Source organism: Phaethon lepturus, unplaced genomic scaffold, assembly GCF_000687285.1.
Source record: "Phaethon lepturus isolate BGI_N335 unplaced genomic scaffold, ASM68728v1 scaffold15010, whole genome shotgun sequence".
In the NCBI taxonomy this organism is placed as follows: domain Eukaryota; kingdom Metazoa; phylum Chordata; class Aves; order Phaethontiformes; family Phaethontidae; genus Phaethon; species Phaethon lepturus.
Window position 1 is genome coordinate 12034 of NW_010512826.1, and position 19368 is coordinate 31401.

A 19368-nucleotide genomic window follows, 5' to 3' on the forward strand; every position below is an offset into this window, starting at 1 on the left:
TGCCATTAATTGTCATCGTTATTGGGGAAGTCACATGCATTCAGTCCAGTTCTTTGCTTATTTTGTCATGTGCTAAATTACTATTGATCCATCTTGTTTGCAGATTTATTTTAATGGGGTGGAAAACAGGTAATAGCTTGTTACACATTTCTCTTTTGGATCCTTTGTGATGATAACCAGAGGCTGGAGAAAAGGTACAATAGAAGGAAGAGAAATGATAGGTAAAAATGCTATCAATGTATTTTTTTTCTGTCGTTTGTTTTTCTCCTGCCTTTTGTGAAGAAGTAAGTAAAGATACTTAAAAGCTGAAACATAAGCAATTATAGGACTGGCTTTGGCTTACTCTGAAGAGATGCAAAGAGGGGAACAATTTGATAAAATATTGAGTGTGATAGAATATTTCACAAGGAGAAATTCTGAACTTGCAGAAGTGCATGCTTTGACAATGTGTCCTTTTCTGTACTTAATGACTACCTAATCAGTTGAATTATGGTGGGTTTGTTTCCTACCTAATAGCAAGGATTATATTTTAGGATATGACAAATCGTTCTGGAGATTTTTATCACTTAATTCCTCATCAAGGGAATTTGATGTTTGCTATGTCCTTATCAATAGGAAATAGCTGATGATAATGACAATAAATATTCTGAGAGAAATTCCAAATAGTAGGATGCACATCGCTGAGCTCTGGATATTTGAAAATAGCCTTTTACAGTGAGGGGAAAAAGGCTTCCAATTCCACAGTAATACTAGGCCTTTCTCCTTTCTTTAGAATAAGCGGAGGAAGTTTGGTGAGAGGATGAATGGATGGTTAGTTGTGTAAAGTCAGCATCAGGAATTTCTTTCCTTCAACCTTGACACGGTTCCACACTCAGTAGATGAATCATATTTGCCTGATAAATGCCACCAAATCCTTTTCTTATCTCAGGTGAATTAGGCAGTAGAGTGCAAACATTTAGGAAGGCAATAAATTTAAAGCTCTGTCAGCTAGAGGAGCAGAAGGAAAACCACAACCCGAAGACCCCTGATGGCTGAAGTTGCAGCAGCATCTGCTGGAGCCCAAACTGAAGTTCAACAGCAGGGGTTCTGAAGTAGTTCACTGCCGGAGTTAAATATATCTGATATGCAATACTAGCATGCTTTTCAGTTAAGTTGTGGATTGTTCTATGCTTTATATTCCGCTCCACTGCTGGCTACCCATCAGATATGGAAGTAGATAATTTTTTAACAGTTAAGCTTATTTTCCATACCCTACTACAACTGGCCTTTGATAGGAAATGAAGCTGCAAAATGGTGATTATAAGAGACATCCATCTCAGTTTAAAACTATAAGGAACATTAGGACCAGGTGAAATAGAATAGCATCCCCTACTGAATAGCCAAAGGATGTTTGGGACATTAACCTTTATAAATTATGGTGACCTTTCTTAGAAGGAGAATAACTAGATTAAGGAAAAAGGGATATGTGGGGGGTGGAACTGAAATTTCTGGTACATGTTGTTGTTTAACTGATGTGTCTCTTTGCAGATGAAATTCTAGCATTGAAAAATGATATCTTGAATATGTTTACAAGGGGAAAATATTCGACAAGTGGCTGTAAAGGATCCTCTCTTTTTCTTCCCCCTTCTGCTAAGCCTCAGAAGAAGAAGGAGGAAAACCCTTCCAGTGTCCGATCTGTGGTTTGGTTATCAAGAGGAAGAGTTACTGGAAACGGCACATGGTGATTCATACAGGTTTGAAAAGTCATCAGTGTCCACTCTGTCCATTTCGCTGTGCACGCAAGGACAATCTCAAATCACACATGAAGGTAAGGGGAGCGTTTGCTGACAATCAATACACTTGAATCATCAGTCAAACCTATTTCATTTGCATTTGCAAGAACAAAATTTCCCTAGCTGTACTACTAAGGATGCCTTTATTTAGAGACACCATAACAAGAGAAAGAAATAACTTTTTTTCCCTTTGCTTGCCTTTCCATTTTGTGCAATGTGGAAACTGCCTTGGGTTATGTCAACTTGGTGCAGCACAAGCTGTCTGTGACAGATTTACTTCTGGACCTGGAACCACCAGAAGCAGGGATGTTAGCTGAGATATGACACCATGCAAACACAGCAGTACTGCTTTTCGGGATGCCAGCTAGTACCTCTGTGTGCCATTGCATCACACTAAGTGGGCATACCAACTTGGCCAGCACTAGCAGGGGATCTCCCCATTACTTTCTATAGACAAGCCTGTAGTTTTTACTTTTTTCTTGCTGTAGGTTTTAACTGCTGGCATTTCAGGAGTGAAGAATCTGAAACAAAATGAATGACAGATTATACTGTAATGTTTTGTTTTCAAACGCTTCCATTAAGTTTAAAGCATGCTTTTAACTCATCCTAAGTTTTGGGCTCAAACTGAAGATGACCTTTTGAAAGAAGCATCATCTGTGGTGTTACGGAGAAATATAAAAATGTAAAGAAATTCTCTGTCTGCTTAGTTGAAGTACTACATGTTTGCGACAGACAAAGTGCCTGCTCTTGTGAGCTGTAGAACATGCTTAGTGAAGTAAAAATGGTACCTGTCCCAATAGCCTGTGGATGAAGAAGCTGAAGTGCAAAAAGTTTCCCTCGTTAATGCAGTTGAATTTTACAATAACAGTGAAATGTTTTATTATAGTTAGTATTTTGTCTGTTTTAGACAAACGTGTGTCACAGAGTACCAGGCTGGTGTGGAGGGGCACAGAAATGCTTGTTCAGCTTTTACATATGCTATTGCAGAATGTGAGATCACTAGACAGGAGTCTAACCTTGCTTACATCCAAGTAACTATTCACTTGAATGTAAATGATTCAGATGATTCCACTGATCACAACAGCAGATCTCACTGTATTTCAGCTCCTTGCTAGGTCTGAAATCACCCCCCTAAGGTCTGAAGGCTCATCCGTTAACTCTTCTGTGGATCGATGCACTATTCCCAGGCATCCTTGGTGTATCATGCTAATCCTTATCAGGTACAAGGAACTTTGGTGTTTATGGGCTCTTTTTTTTAGGACTTGGTGTTCCATGTTGGCTAGAGGGCTCGGATGGCCATCCAGAGTAGAAGATGAGTAGAAAGAATAGGAACACAGCATGATAAGAAAGGGGTTTTGATTTCAGCTGTTGCTAGCCTACACAGAAGCATGCATAATCTAAAAGCTTCCTATTCCCTGGCAAAGACCTGTTGTTGTCCCCTGCTTTGTATAGGACATTCCTATTATTCCCTGCAGAAATTCTTGTTCCCTGTTTTTTTCCTTTTTTTTGAGTTGTTACTTGCAGGTTGAGGGACTGTCCCTTCCTTTTTGACATGTTGATTTCCACAGGTGGTCACAGGTAGTATGTTGGAGAAAAGTAGGGACTTTTTCACTGTCTCTTTGTGCTATCAAATTGGTGGCTATCTGAAGCCCTTGTGCTCTTTTCTGCTGTCCGCCTAACATAAAACCCTTAATTAACTGAGCCCGTGTCATCTTAAAACAGACCCCCTGTACAAACACGTAACATGTAGTGTTAATTATTTGGTCATATAGTAATTATTACCAAGTAATGCTCAGTTAGACATCATTGAGGTCAGAGTCAGGTGCAGAGCTGCTTGACATAATGTAGGAGATTACAGCCTCCTTTAGCCTTACTATGGAGATAAGATCTTAAATTTCCTCAGTCAGCCAATCCAGTCCAGTAGGTCATAGTGGACCCAGTAGTCTTTGCTGGTAAAACTGCTCCCTCTAAGATGAAGGCAATTGTCTTATAAAACTAGATGGCCTATATTTGATCTTTTGTCCTTCTTACGGTCTTATGGATAGATGTAAAGAATCACAAGAATATGAAAGATAATGTTTTACCTTAATTTCAATGGGTTTCATACACTTTTCTCAACTGAGTAGGCTATTCGTAAAAATATTTTGTATCACATCAAAATGGAGGCAGGTGAATGAGGTAGGGGCATGTTAGTCATGTGTCCAGCTGTGTCAGACATAATTTGAATTCCCTTTGAAAGGATAAAATGATAACAAGATTAAAAATAAAAAAAAATCAGATTTCTCATTATAAAAAAGTGCTGCTTTTAAATCTGCCTGTAAATAAGTATGAGATGATAATAATTGACTAATATGTAAGCCAACAGTGTTCAAAATGGAATGAATACACATCAGAAATGGTACAGCACAGCTGGGAGCTACTTAGGATGCAGCATTGTAGTGCCAGTCGGATGTTTCAGTTCTCTTTGTTGTCCTAGGATCCTTTGGGAGCTACCTGGCTTTATCTCTTTCCTGGCAGGCAACCCGTGAAAGGTAGAGCTGCCTCTAGCTCTCCCTCCCTCTCTCCCTCCCCAGGAGTCAACTGTGGCTGCAGGTGAAGACACATTTTTCAAAACCAAAAAGACTACTCAAAATTAGGGTACTATGTTTGTGTTTGTCATTCATTATAAGCCAATTTTTATTCTAGGATGCTATCACAAGCCAAGCTTTTTCCCTTTATGCTGCTCTTTGGTTTTCAGGTTTTATGTTCTGTTGATAAGGATGACAGGCAAAACCTGTTGAGGTGTTTGTCCAGCTGCAGTCCTCAAAAATCTAAGTGCTGTCTTTTTTTTCCTCCTAGGCAGCATAGCCCCGAGCTGAAACACCTCCTGCCTCCTGTTTTTTCTAGGTTCTTGCAGGGATTTTTCCATTGAAACTGGTCATTTAGAGATTTAATTTCCATGAGTGCTTTGTGTGTCTCTCCATATGGGCCTTCCTTATTGTGTGTATCTTTAGGTTAACAAATAGTAACTATATAATATAAATACTGTGTAATTTTATGGTAATTATAACATGTCAAACTGATTGGTCCAGAATACAACATTGCCAACATACTTGGTGTCTTGTCCCCTGATAGAGAAAATCTTAACAGAGAGATGGATTGATTCCAGCCCTGACCATACTCAGATCTACATGTGCTACCCACCATGTTGATGAAGCATTCTTTCAGTAAGGGCACTTTGCCAGGACTAACTCACAACTGGGGGCGAGGAAGTGAAAGGCAAGAAGGGAAGCAGAAGGAAAGTTTCCACACAGATACACAATGAACAAGGGAAGCTGAGTAGACTGCCTTTTAAGGCACACAGTGTTATCTATAATTATTATATGGCATTTAGATTCCACAATGATAGGCACCTTAGAAAAATCCTAAAATAGACACAGTACGGAATTCTATTAGTCTGTTTTGGAGACAAATTATAGTACATGCATAAGACAAGTTTTGGCCCTTTTCCCCAGGAATCTGGGGGTAGCATCCCAAGACTTGATTCTGGTAGCATAGTGTGGTTTCCAGGGGTGCTGAGAATACTGAAAATGAAGCTGGACAAAATGAAAAAAATGAATGGGTGACTGAGACAGGTGTCTTGTGCAAGCAGGCAGCAAGGTTTGTGCTTGAGTTCTTCTCTCTGTTTAGATAAACATATATTCAGTTGGAATATTTTGTTCTCTTCTTGAAAGAGAGTATCTTCGGTATTACTTCTGCAGAAAGCAACGGAAATGGGTGGCGTAATTTGACGAGATGTATTCAGGCTTTTCTGTTTTTCCTGGTAGGCAAGTAGGGATTAAATTTACCTCAGAGCAATACCACAAGCATCAGTCAGACTTTGGCCAATTGCTGTCTTTGGATCCTGCACATATCTTCCTCAGCAATTGGTGGACGGATAGGCTGTGAGATCATACAGATATGTTCCAAGAAAGCAACAGGATATTACCCTGAACACTTGGAACGGGGAATGAGGAAGAAGAGCATATGGCCAAAAATAATATCTGTAAATGTTCCTTGTGCTGCTATATAGACATAAGGCAGAAATGGGTGAGCCAGCTCTTGCAGCAGTAGAAAAGAAGGTTAGCATTGTGAACACATGCTGAAGCATGATGGTATGACAGAAAATGAAGAAAGGGAAGATTAAGCTTAACAGAAGAATTAGACAGAATGGCAGGCAGGTCATGTGATGCTCAACCACAGGATCCTGTGTGATTCCTCCTTCTGTTGCTTGTGAAGAGGGACCATGTAGTGAGATCTTGAGATTAATATTCCTGTGTAATATGAAGAGTGTTACAATCGGCCTCCTGATTAGGGAGAGGCTATTAATTACATGATAATTACAATAAGGAAAGGCCCTGAAAAATGCAGCCAGGTGCTCACTAATCCTTAGTGATTTGCTTTCGCTTCTTTCTTCCTCAGCTAGGGTCAGACAACTGAATTAGTATTCCTAATCCATTTTGGTGAAGTATAGAACAGATTATTTTAAAGCATCTTCAGCCTATTGGGAGAAGGAGGCTGACTGTGTTTTAATAGTTTGGTTTAAGCTAACCTTAAAGAGCCCTGGGAGGCACCTGTGATTCCATTACCTCCCCTCAGCCAAGGGGGGTAATGCAAACTTGCACAGCTTTTCAACAAGTGAAATCTGTGCCCTGAGTCTCAGACAGGTACCGCAAGTGATTTAAATTTTCTGCCTTTTAATCTTGTCACTTTTTGCATCTGAGACAAGGATAGCACAGGAAATGCATTGATACCTTAAATCTTAAAGAAAAAAATAATATTTTTTGTGAACACCTAGGCCAGTCCAGCCCTGCAGAGAGGCTTTTTTTTTCCTTTACTTTCAAGCAAAGCAAGGAAATAGTTTCAAAAAGAAAATACTATATAAATAATATATGTGTCCTGAGGGGAAGGGTCATATCAAAACTAGTGCCATAGCACTAAACTTTTGAAAGTGCAGTATTTTAAAAATGAGGGAACTTGTCAGAAAAGAAATGAAAGCCATATGATAGATGCAAAATGGAGATCTCTCAAGTGTACTCAAATGTAGCTGCAGAAGAAGGCATTTTACTAAAAGATCTTAAAACAAACAAACAAACAAACAAAAAAAAAAAACCAGAAAAAATCTGTGGGTAGGCAGATGTGGCTAAATGGCCAGGTTGTAGTAGTTGTTGATTGTAGCAGTTGCTTAAACACATGCCCCTCATGGAAACGTTAATCCACTTGAAAGTTGGTGAGAAGAATAAAACTTGTAGTAGGCAAACAAAAAAGTGATTAATTAGATCGCAGATAGTAAGTTAAGACTGAGTAGCCAGAAACAAATATAATAGTGAATGGGTTCAGCACTCCAGCTCCCTTATGTTCTGATTTTGCTTAGGGATGAAGGTTCTCAGATAAAACATTTCCTTTTATTTTGAATGTTTAAAAAATAGTAACCACATTGAGTCCCACAAAAAAAAGGTGAATGCCGACCCTTCCCTTCCTTTACCTCATAACTAGAAGGGAGAGTCTGTGCAAAGCATTACCCCAACTTTAAGAAAAGGGAAAAGGTCTACCACACTGGTACTACAAAATTGCAGGACGTACCTGTGTCATTGTTCCCCCTCACCCCTGCTCTCCACTGTACCCTGTTAGGTGGGATCACGCGTATTTGTAACTGTGGTACATCTGTACAGGCCAGTGTGTACTTCCCATGGCTTAAACTGGCTGGTAAATCAGCAGGGATGTTGCTTTTAAGTATGAAAAGATGATTTAAGAAACTGCTTATGATAACCAGAAATGTTAGTATGTCAACAAAAAATGTAACAGAGGAAAAAAATGCAATTGTATGAATGATGTGATATGATAGGGACATGTGGTTTCTGTAAAAGAAAATCATGTATTCTTCTACTAAGATGTTTTGAGCATGTCGAGAAAATCATGGACTTAAGAATCAGTTGAAATTTATTTGGTCTTTAAAAAAGCCTTTGGCAAAGCTTCTCACTGAGAAGCTGCCAAATAAATTAAGCAATGTGACGTACTATGGCAAATTAGAAATTCACCAAGAGACGGTAAAACAAAGGGTAGGAAGGAATTAGCAATTTTAAGCACGACAAAAGGCTAGCAGAGGGGTGTTCCATTACTAAGAGTGGAATTGTGCATATTTTAACAAATGTGATCTGCACAAAATGATGACTGGGTAAGAGAATTGTAGATGATACAACCTTACGTGCATGAATCAAGACTAGAAAAGGCAAAGGTTTAAAGGGAATAAAAAGAGGGTGGCTGGCAGATAAACAAGGGGGCAAATGAAGCTATTGTTGACAAATACAAGGTACTGCACCTTGGAAACAAGAGTCTAATCATGCACCTGGCTCTCCGATATAATGAACTGTAACTATGCAGGGCAGATATCTGAGTATTGTTGTAGACAGTTCAATGAAAACCTTTTCTTGGCGTGCGCAGCAATGGTTAAAAAGTACATTAGATATTTGAATGTCTGTAGAATAAAACAAATAACACTGAAAATATTACAATGCTATTATTAACCTGGTATGCTGCCACTTATGATACTTGCTTCTGGTCACTGCATCAAAAAGATGTATCAGAAATAGAAGGGATTTTAAAAGCTGGCAGTGAAAATTATTAGTGGGATGGCAAGAACACCTTTTGAAGAAAGAAGCTGAAAAGAGTGGGACTGCCAGATATAGAAAGGAGGTGTGATCAAAATAATGCATGTGATTGAGAAGATAAATTGAACAGCTTCTTTTTTTTTCTTTCTTGTAATGTGGGAATGAGGAGGCAGCAAGGGAGACTTGAAGAAACAAACAAATAAAAAAAAGACCAATAGATAATTTGTACCCAAGTCTTCCAACTACGCCTAAAGTTTGTAAGGAGCTTATAGTTCTGTTGAAAATTATTGCGCACACTGTATCAAGCACACACTGAAAAAATCTGTAGAACCACAAAATACCATTTGAGACTGGGAAGACTGTAGGATTAAAATGAAGATGATGCAAGCACTTTGTGCACAGTCAAGGAGAATACCCGGGGTTAAATGAAATAAACTCAGAAGATAGAAGTCCTTAAATGTTTCTGACCTAAGTCAAACAGTAGTTTTATGGGTTTTTGAAAGAACCATTCTGTATGAGCAGGTTGTGTGCTGTGTGCAGCGTAATTGAGAGATCTGAATCTGGCAGCAGCTGGGCTCGGAGTGGGACTTTGGTGAAAACCTGTCAGCTGCCCTCTTGTCTCCTCCTGCCTGTGGTTCTTGCAGCAAACAGCCTGGTTGAGTCTAAAGAGGACATCTGATGGTTTGGGTTACATTAGCACAGTGTAAGAGCCGTTCCCTGTCTCAAGGAGGGAGAAGGCATCTTTTTGGACTGTAACATTGCGTGACCTGGATCTCCCCTGTGGCTGTGTAGCTCTGCAGGGTTTCTTGTCTCTTGTTCTGCAGCAACTAGTTGCTGCCTTGACTTTTCCCACCAAATAGCATAGAATGGCAAATCTTGGCTCTCTTAGCTGCTGTTCAATGAGAAAATAATGGATGGGTTTTCCTTTAAAGGGACTTGAATTCTTAGCTTCTATTTCTAATACTATTCAAATTTTAAAATAAATATTTATTTTTGAGAATTAAAAAACATCAGGCTCGAAGTTGTTTCTTTTCTTTTGTAGATCTAAAATTCTTCTTTTCAAAACTCTAAATATTTGGGGTTTAATTCTGTCATTCCTTGGCTGCAAGGAATGACAGAAATAAACATACTTTATTTTATGAGAAAACCATTGGTGATGCTGCTATTGTCTTTGGGCAGGAGAAAAATCTAAATCAGATGAATCAGTCCCCCCTATTCTCATCCATTTCCAAAAGATATTGCAGGGGTGGCGTGCCATGCTCCTGGGAAGAGAAGGTGGGCTCCCACACACTTTGCCACCTGACTGCAGCAGCGACAGCCTTCAGAAGACATTGTATTGGTGGTTGTGATAAGGGGCCTCTAGAAGAAGTGGTTAAATAGGTAGGCAGAGAAATGTTGATTGAAGGGGATCCTGGAGAGGAACCCTGGCACACAGAATCTCAGTGGGTGTAAGAGATAAAGTTGCCATAGTGAGAGTGCTTGTTACCATTAAGTACTTCTTGGTGCTCTTCATGAAGAAGAGTGCTTACATACTGGTGTGCTCACAGACCATCCTGTTTCCAGGAGTGTAGACAGGCAATCTGGTTGGCATTTCTGTTGCAACCTGTTAGTATTTAGAATTTATTGTGCTGCTATTCTTCTGCAAGGTTGTTGCTTTAAAACTGTCTTAGGTTAGCATTAGTTTCTAATTTTTTTTTTGTTGTCAGGTGCAATTTTAATATTCCAGAATTACTTTGTCTGTAAATGTCATGTATACAATAATGAGAATGTCATTCTGTGAAGCGGCTGGCCAAGAGAAATTCTGTCCTGCTATCTGTTTGTTTAGTACCTAATCTCTGGAGCCCTTGAAGAACTAGTGAATGAAAAGTTATACAGCACTAATGAAATATGTCTTCACTGAATGCAAAAAGGACTAAAAGAGGGCTGTCTACCAGCTTTGCATTTTAGCAGACCTGAATTCCGGTCCTGTGTATGTAGAGCTGGGAATACTGGGTCTGAGCCTGTGACTGAATTCCTCTTAGTAGAAAATGAATCAGGCCACATCTACAACCATGGGAAACTCCAACATGAATTTTGACAGAGCTGTGTTTGGGAGATGTAACTGTTGCCCCAGAGCTCTGCAGCGTCTGCACCAGGACTCTTGGGAACTAGCGCTCAGCTCTGCAGTAGACTGGAAAGTGCTGAAAGCCTTAGCTAAAGCTAGGTTTTCCAGGCTCCCTGGTGTAGAGCTCAGCTTTGATTAGAGCTGGAGCTCTCAGGGCTTTTGGACTCCCAAGCTACAGCAGTGAGCCTTGGATCCCTGGCACAGCTGGCTGTTTCTGAGCCAAGCCCAGGGAGTGGGGGGTAGAGTGCCACTCAGCAGGGTAGGGGAATCACGCCTCGTTTGCCAAGAGTTCATCAAACCTCTCCATGTTTCAGGTGAAATATTTTGCATTCAACAAATTGCCATTTTCCAACAAAAATCTGTCTCACTGAAATGTTTCCAACCAACTCGAGTCACAAGTGAAAACGAATGTGTGGAGCTCAGTCTGGTGCCAGTTTGTCCTGATCACATGTTCATCAATTAGTAAGGAAAAAAACGTATGTATTTGCCAGTCTTTCTGCAGGGAGTAGCCCAGAGTGCTACTGTCAGGGTTTAAAATTCTTTTGTGAAGCTGTAGGGAGAAAACTTTTCAATATACCTGCCACTATTATGCTGGGCTCAATTATTCCTTCCCTTTCATGAGTACTGTGTTAAATAAGAAATTGTATAATTATATGTATGTAGTTTATATTAATGAATAATAATATTCAAATTCAAATAAGTTTGTTCAAATAATATGTAAACTATTACAAACGGATGGATAGAGGTCTCTTGAAAAAGTAATCGGGATTGGGCCTGAGGATACTACGCATTGTAGTCATACTGGAGCATGCAGTCTCTATGATAAAGAGCCTGCAGTCAAAATACAAGGACAGTAAGATTAACTGTGATCATTAATTGACTGATAAAATAGAATAAATGGCAAACACCATCTCTCATGTTTCTATTTTATCATAACAGAGCTGCTTATTTTCTGGTAGAATTAATTTGCAACAAAGTCTTTCAGTTGTGCCTTGGTATTGCCAGATGCTGTGTTTTTACTCTAATGACACATGAACTGATGATGGACGTTGCTATGCAGGTTGGTGTTTTGCTGGGTTGCTCTGAACAGTTGTTATTTATGAGGTTTCATAGAATGATCATGCTTAGCAGAACATGTAATAGATAGGGTTTTTTTTGTTTGGTTGGTTTTTAATCAAGAAAGCTACTAGTTATAGCTTGGAAGTCTTTTTATGCACTGACAGGTCATCAGGATCCAGTTGTAAGGACTGTTTGATCCAAAGCAGACCTCATCATTTCTATGCTGCAGAAACGGATGCTCCTGATTTTTTTTTTTCTTTAGTGGAGTCAGATGTTTATGTATTTTTGACTTATGTGTGAAAGAATCCTACTGTTCTCAGTGCCTGACCTTTTTCCAAGTGCTCAGAATGAAGAGTTTACCCGTTAGTTAACTTCTTTTTTTTTTTTTCTAATTATGTGAGAAATACAGAGTTGAGATTTCTATAATGCTAGTAAACTGTTTTGCTTAATACATGCTTTTGTCTTTCACCTGTTGAACCAGGTTCATCAGCACCAAGACAGAGGTGAGACCTTTCAATGCCAGCTATGTCCTTTTACCTCCTCCCGCCACTTCAGCCTGAAACTCCATATGCGTTGCCATCAGCATTTCCTCAGGACAGAATCCAAAGTGAAGGAGGAAATACCAGAAACTGAGGTGAAGGGGTCACCACAACTAAATAGTGACTCCTGCCTGGGACCACAGAGGGAAGGAGGTGGACCTGACCTTCTGGGATCAGCATCTGTATCTAAAACACCTGATGTGGCTGGGCAGCCTAGTGGAGGTATTCCACCTTTACTAGTAAAAGAAGAGCCCAAAGATGACAACGGCATTTCAGCTGCACCTTTTGCTCTTAGCACTGTTGACAGAGCCCCCAACAACACAAAGCTGAAAGACTCCTCTGACTTTGTGGCCAATACAGCATCAGCACTATTCAGCCAAGACATCTCTGTCAAGATGGCATCAGATTTTCTTATGAAGCTCTCAGGTAATTGAGCAGTAAGCGGCAGCATCAGCTGCTCCTTTATGGGATAAGAAACACTCTGCCTTAGTTTTTCTAAGTCGTGAAATTGCAGGGAGAAAAACATTGCAACTTTGTAACTTAGAATTTCTTGTTTCTTTTGATAGGCAGAGGTGCATGATGGAGGGAAGAGGGGAAACAGTGAGAGAAGAGAGGGATTTTGCTGTTTAATTGCTGTGATTGGGAGTGAGAACTTATCCAGGCTTTCATGTTCATTGACAATTACCTAGGCAAATCTCATTTGGTGTGTTTTTCAGGCATGCTGAATACCGTAGTTCTGGTTTGAAATCACTGAGAGTCACAGGTGCCCAGCATTTTAGGAAATTCAGCTCTTAAGTTCTCTGCCTTTAACCCATTTGTTAAATAGGACCAATGCTTTATTGGTTACCTTCCCTTCAGAGTAGTATTTGAGGTCTAACTAGCAAATATGTGTGAAGTATGAATGTTACTGCATTTCTTGATTATTAACACTTAAAAAAAAAATGTTGTCCTGGAGATTGATGAACAGTTGGGTTTTTTTACTATTTTAATTGAAATCCATATCTAATGCTAAGCATGAGTTTATTGTATTTTCTTTCACTGTCAGATTATTGCTGTAAGAATGATATTCATATGTGAGACTCTGAAGTGGAGGCTGTATTTAGGGTGAATCTATTATGTTTTATGTGCTCTTATATTGATTTGACTGAACACTTCAGAATGTGGACATGCTGGGGGGGATGTTCTATACTAAATGTTTTCAAAATTGGCCTTTAATTTTTAAAGAGAAAGTCAGGAAAAATGTCAATGAAGAAACTTCTGTTTGACAAGGAGATGGCAGTCCTTATGGCAAGTTTTAGACCTTGGAGATAGAAGATACCCTTTTCAACAGAGAATAATTGTTCACCTTTTTCCTTTAAATGGAATGTAAAGTTGCATTTTAGCAAATTTTATTGTCAGGTAAACTAAGGAATTAGCTCTGTCCTAATGCCATTGCCTTCATGAAACTGCAGCCATTTATTTTGGAAAGGCTTGCTGTCCTCATCTGCCCAGAGCTTTATACCTCTGGGATTGCAGTTTTTTGAGGAATTGAGTAGAAAGGGTAAACACAAGAAATCAAGCCTGAGGCTTCATGGAGCCAACGAGGAAAATATAAAAGAGCTGAGGACAAGCAGGATGTGAAATGGACTGGCACAAATGGTTTGCTGTGTGTGTTGGAAGAAGCTGCAGAAACCTCCCCTTAAAAAAAAAAAAAAAAAAATCTGTCAATATAATTTATTATTACAACCAACAAAAAATGAGCGAGGATGAGTCTGTTCTGATTTGCTTGTCCTTTTTTTTAATTGAGTCAAATTTGAACTCTCTGAAATCCATTTTTTATGTTTTCTGGCCACTGTCCCATATATGTTGTTGTTCTGATGTCTATCTTAAATTTGGGTAGCTGTGCACTAAGTGGGTCGACACATCAACTGTACTGACCTGTAGATTGTAGTACTCATGATGGCTGTATGTAGCAAGAATGTGAGCAGAAAGCAGCAGAGGGGGGGAAGCCTGAAAGCTGGTAAAACATAGAACATTTTGAGGTGGTGTTTTTCATGTAGCGGTTGATGGGGAGCTGTTTACAGTTTGGCAGACAGTCATGTTTGCAGTGTCTGATCTGTCAACATCAGAAAAAGGGATAAAAATGTACATTATTCATGCAAAAGGCCTATGCAGTTATTTTATGGTGACTTACTAAAGGTCTTGAAACCTGACTTGTGTGCACTGTTACCTAGCAACATGTTATAAAGTCACTGGGGGAGTGAGATGTATCTGTAATTTTGTATGTGTGCATATTTGGATGAAAATGTACTGCCAGTCACCAAGTTTACTACACAAGAGCAGCAATGTTAAAAGGAAAGGAATTTCTTTTCTCCTGAGATTTATATTGTGTTATATACGTTTAGCTCATGCTTTCCTCCATACAGTGTGCATAAATTTAGAATAGAAGTAATTCTCTTTTAGCAAGTTGGCTGTTAGCTGCATTTTTTGACTGCTTGCTGTGCTGAACCAAGGTTCCTTTCAGTGATTTCTTTATTTCGACACTCTCTTGTTAGGCCCATCAGAACGTCAATTATTTGCTTTACCTTTTCAATGATAAAAATCTTTTGACATCTCAAATTGTATATGCCAGTTGTAACAGCCAACACAGATTTGTCGAGACCAAATTATGTCAAAACAATCTAATTTTCTTCTCTGACAGGCCTTGTGGCTAAGAAAGAAGCAGTAGATAGATATATAAACTTTTAGAATTTGGCATTTATTCATATTGAATATTGATGGTTTAAATGAACATTTATTTTTGCGTGCCAATGTTTATTGCTCCTCTTCTTGGTTGATGTCAGTTTGTATGCCTCCAGTTTCACGGGGGACCTCAGGGCCTGTTGGTTTTCATTTCTGTGCAGTTTCAGACTCTTCTTTTTCCAAGCATGTGACTCCGAGGAGTGCTTGTCTCCCTTCAGACCTAAGAGTTGCAGTTTCCAGAATTTTTACTGGTGCGCCCAGGGTGAAAGATGGTACAAAATTGGTATTTATTAACTATTATGAATTTTTTAATTGGATCTTAATAGGCTTGTATATAACCTTGACTCTCAATGTTATTTCTGATTGTGCAATGCAGTACCTTTCTAGTCTAGATGAAGTGAATATCAGATGGTTGGAAAACAGTGTATTGAAAGTAGTTCACAGTCAAAAGAGAAGAGTTGCAGTCAAAAGAGACCTGTAATAAATGTGCAACTCTTCAACAAATGGTTGCACAAATACAAAACCAGGAATAACTAGCTAGGTTACAGTTCTGTGGGAGAGGAACAGGAGTTAACAATGTCGCACTGGTGCTAAAAAGGCAGTCATTGTACTGGAATGCATAGAGAGAGAAACAGCCTCGAAGAAGGAGGAAACAGTCCTGCTCTTCTCAGTCTTGCTGAAGTCCAAGGTTTTGGAACTACAGTTTATAAAGGGTGTGAAGAGTTGGAAAGACTTCAAAGGAGAGCAGCAGAAATGACTGGAGTTCTAGAAAATGTGTCCAGTGAGGATGGATAAAAGGGAGTGAGGTTGTGAAGCCTATAGAGAAGACTAAGGAGAGCCATTAATAAACCTTTACTGCATTAAAAAGTTTGGCGCAAGGAGAAGGAAATAATCTGTTGGCGATTCATCGTAATTAGGACAAAAAATAACAGGTTTATGTTGCTGTAGACTTTAAGCTGACATTAGGAAAATCTTTCCAAAAGTTGAGGTAGTTAAACCTCTATGATAATTTGGTTGGAGAGATTGTGGCATCTCTGTCACTGGAGAATCTTAAAAACAGGTTAGATAACTACCTGTCAGATATGGTTGATCACATATCGGGCAGCAGGATGGACTAGATCTGTGTATCTCAGTCAGTGAACCATAGGACATCAGAAGCATTTTCAAGAAATTTCAGCTGAACAAAAACAAGCAGCAAGCTGTAGAGAAGCAAAGTGGGGAAAAAATTTACAGATGTTTGAAGTTAGACCTGATTTCTAGTGGGCCTGAAATGAATTGTGATGACACTGCTCAAAATGGCCTCTGAATTTTTTTCAAAAAGGCTTAGGGGAGCTTTAGATTTAAAGAGAAATACTGGTGCGGGTGACCTTTTGAGATCCCTTTAGCCCTAATTCTATGCCATTGCTTGCCAGAAAGATTGTTAGTTACGTGTTTTGTGAAATAAGGCATAACACAAATTACCACATGTAAATTTAAAAATAAGAACAAATCTTCAATTTTTTTCCAGATTCCATTCACTAGGTCCTAGTTTAAGGTAGGAGATGCTTTTAAATTCACAAGAACAAGGGCTGTCTGAAATTTTATTTAAATTTGCAGAGGGTTATTGTTTGTAAAGACAATTAGCAGATGACTCAACATATAAACAGAAGAATATTTAAGCATGGGCATGTTTTTACCTTCAAATCTTACCCCTCTTCAGTAGGACTGCTTGTATGCTTTAAGTTGCCCCAGTGCTTTGCTGGATTAGTGCTTTGCCAGAATGTTTTCTTCCCCCAGGCCATTAATTCCACATTGAAACTTTTTAACTGCATTCATATCTTAATTTGCAAAGTATTTGCTTTTCCTGTTTCAAAAGCTTCAGTGGCAGACATTATACAACACATAGCTTTAAACACTGGTGTCCTTCCACCCACTTCTAAGGCTTGTTTTCTTTTGTAATAAAAAATGGCTTTCGCAGTGATCCAAATTACAATGGCCGGTGTACTCTGGTGAAGTTATTACTGTGCCTATGTTATGTGCTGGAGTTACTTTTCATAACATTCGAAAATAAATGAATTCCATCAAAATGAATGGGATTCTTGCACTATTGATCTCCAAGGAATTCTGTGTGGAAACAGTAATTGTAAAGCATACTTCATTGCTGGGCTCTCTCCCCCACCTCTCTGTGTTCATCAAGCGCATTACTCTAGAAAGCACGTCTCTTCATCTTGTGACGGTTTATATTATCAAGTGTGCCCTGCTTCTGCAGTTCTTTTTATGTTCCCCAAGTTACTTGCATGGAAAAACTTTAAAATAGAGAGGAGGAAGGAGAGGTAACATGCTGAGGGTTTGGGGCTGTCACTATTGTGTGAAGAGTCAAATCTTTCTTTTGGAAAATAATGCCACCGTGGGATTTTGGTGACTGTCCAAAGTACTTGGACTTTGCATTCATGTTTTATTAGCTGATTCTGTTAATGGAATAATGAAATAGTAAATCATCAGACAGCTACATACAAAATATTAATACATGACCTAAGTAATCACTTAAATTATTTATTCCGTTTGGCTCTTGAAAATTACTGCATTCCTTAAAGGTAACACAAGTAATATGAAATGTTTTAGCATTTGCCATGGACAGTACTGAACTGACTGGCTTGAACTCTTCAAACAGATATTTTTAATAAAATAAAAGCATGTCCAATTAAATTGTCATAATTGATGTATTTGTGTAGCAAGTTGCAAAGAAAAGACCATGCTGCCTATATTTAGGATTCGTAGTTTATGCCAGAACGTAACATTTCAATTAGAATATGTAAGAGCGCAGCACTGGCAATTATTGAGCCATATCCTTAATTTAAAAATACTGTGAGTTCCATAATGCTGCTGTCAGTGTAAATACCCCTGATGTCATCAAGATCTCTCTTTGAAGTGTCTCTACAGATTCACATTTTCATGATTTCCATATAGACCTTTAATTTAAAATAAAACTGAAAAAGGGCAATAGCATAGCTAATTAAAACTTGGGCAAATAAAAGCTTGTACTAATCTTTGCCACTGATGTGTGACCACCCTTAAAATCTCTATTCAGCAATTGCTAGTCTTACATCCACAATTTCCCGACATCCTTAAAATCATACCCATCATGTTTTACACGTTGAAGGAATATGTAGAATTTAGCAAGATGAAGCAGTGTAGACTCTGTTCTAATTCAGTAATTAGAATAGGATAACAAACTGCATTTTTGTGTACTCAGACCAATACAACTTAAAACTCAACTCTGTGCTTACAATTTAGTTTTAATATCTACTCAAACTCTTAGACTTGGAGTATAAGACTAGACTAGACTGATGGCTCTTTTGCTTCCCTGATTACTCCATTACTTTGGGCAGAAGTCCTAGCTCATGAGCCTTTCTGTCACATCTATCCAAAATGGGAATTGAAGACATTGTTAGTTCAATCATCTCTGTTTGTTTGTTTTGGTTTTTGTTTTCTTAAACAAATATAAAGGTCAGTCTGGTGGTGTTTCCTTCTCTGTTTTTGTTCCTTTGTAGAGAGAAGACATTTCCATACTGCAAACAATTCTTTCCTATCAGCCACAAATTTCCCTTCGCTCCTTTAGCTCTCCTCCCCCTCTTTTCTCCAGCTTTCCCAGAATTTTACCTATTCTGTTGTTTTGATTTCTACCCAGAAAGGAGAAGATGGTCTTGGCAGATATTACAACCTTGTTTAGCAGGTGGGACTTTAGTTTTATAACAGGTGTCTTGGGGCATGGGAGGATGCGTGGTCCTACAGGTGCCTTAGCAGTATGCCTAATTCCTCCATTCCACTTGGACTATAACACTGAAATTTTGAGGGTACAGTAGCAGGACTGGTCGTTCTTCAGTGCTGTATCTCATTTTGCTCGACTACAGCTCCTTAAATGCAAAGCAGCTTTAGAGAAGATCAGGATAGTTAGACGGCCTTTTCTTAGCCTCTGCTTATACATTTTTCACATACTTAAGCAAGGTGGTTTGGAAGACCTCATATTTTAAGCGGTCTTTGAAAGCCCAGAGGTGGCATCACCAGTCTTGGCATCATCATACTTGTCATGATTGTCTGTTCTGCTGTTCCACTGCTTTGATAAAAAATGTTTCAATGCTGGGTGCCCTTGAGTTGTAAAGTAGCTTTTTCATTGATAGTTCTCATCCTCTTCCTTGGAGCCCCATAGGTTAGTTTGTTTGGCTGAGGGCAGAGTAGAGGGCTTTGAAAATGAGATATAATTGCATTAGCCCTCCCAGGAGGGTTAGGTAACCTGAGGTGCTCTGGGACAGATTAATGCTCCAGGGCAGAAGGCACTAAAAAGAAATGAGAGACCAGCTAGACTGTGTCCTGCCAGAACAGTACTTTTCCTTTTGGGCCACTTACAGTGTGGACAGCCTCTATGTTTAATAAGTTGAACGTAATTTATCAGCCCAGTTGGATTTTAGCCTGGAGATTCTCTGACAGGTTCCAATTGCATAGATTTTTCTTGCAAAGCAGTTAGCTCACCAGTGGCTTCTTCTGCAGTGTTCGTACCCTTTACTCGGTTC

The 19368-nt window shown here is 39.1% G+C and overlaps 1 protein-coding gene across 1 annotated transcript in view; it reads left to right on the forward strand.

The window, feature by feature from the left end:
* The window catches only part of ZNF827 (zinc finger protein 827), a 77491-nt gene that overhangs the window by 5957 nt on the left and 52166 nt on the right, over positions 1 to 19368 (forward strand). The window contains 2 exon segments of the mRNA XM_010288403.1: positions 1635 to 1807; positions 12043 to 12526. Of these exon segments, the coding sequence (XP_010286705.1) occupies positions 1635 to 1807; positions 12043 to 12526 (657 nt within the window).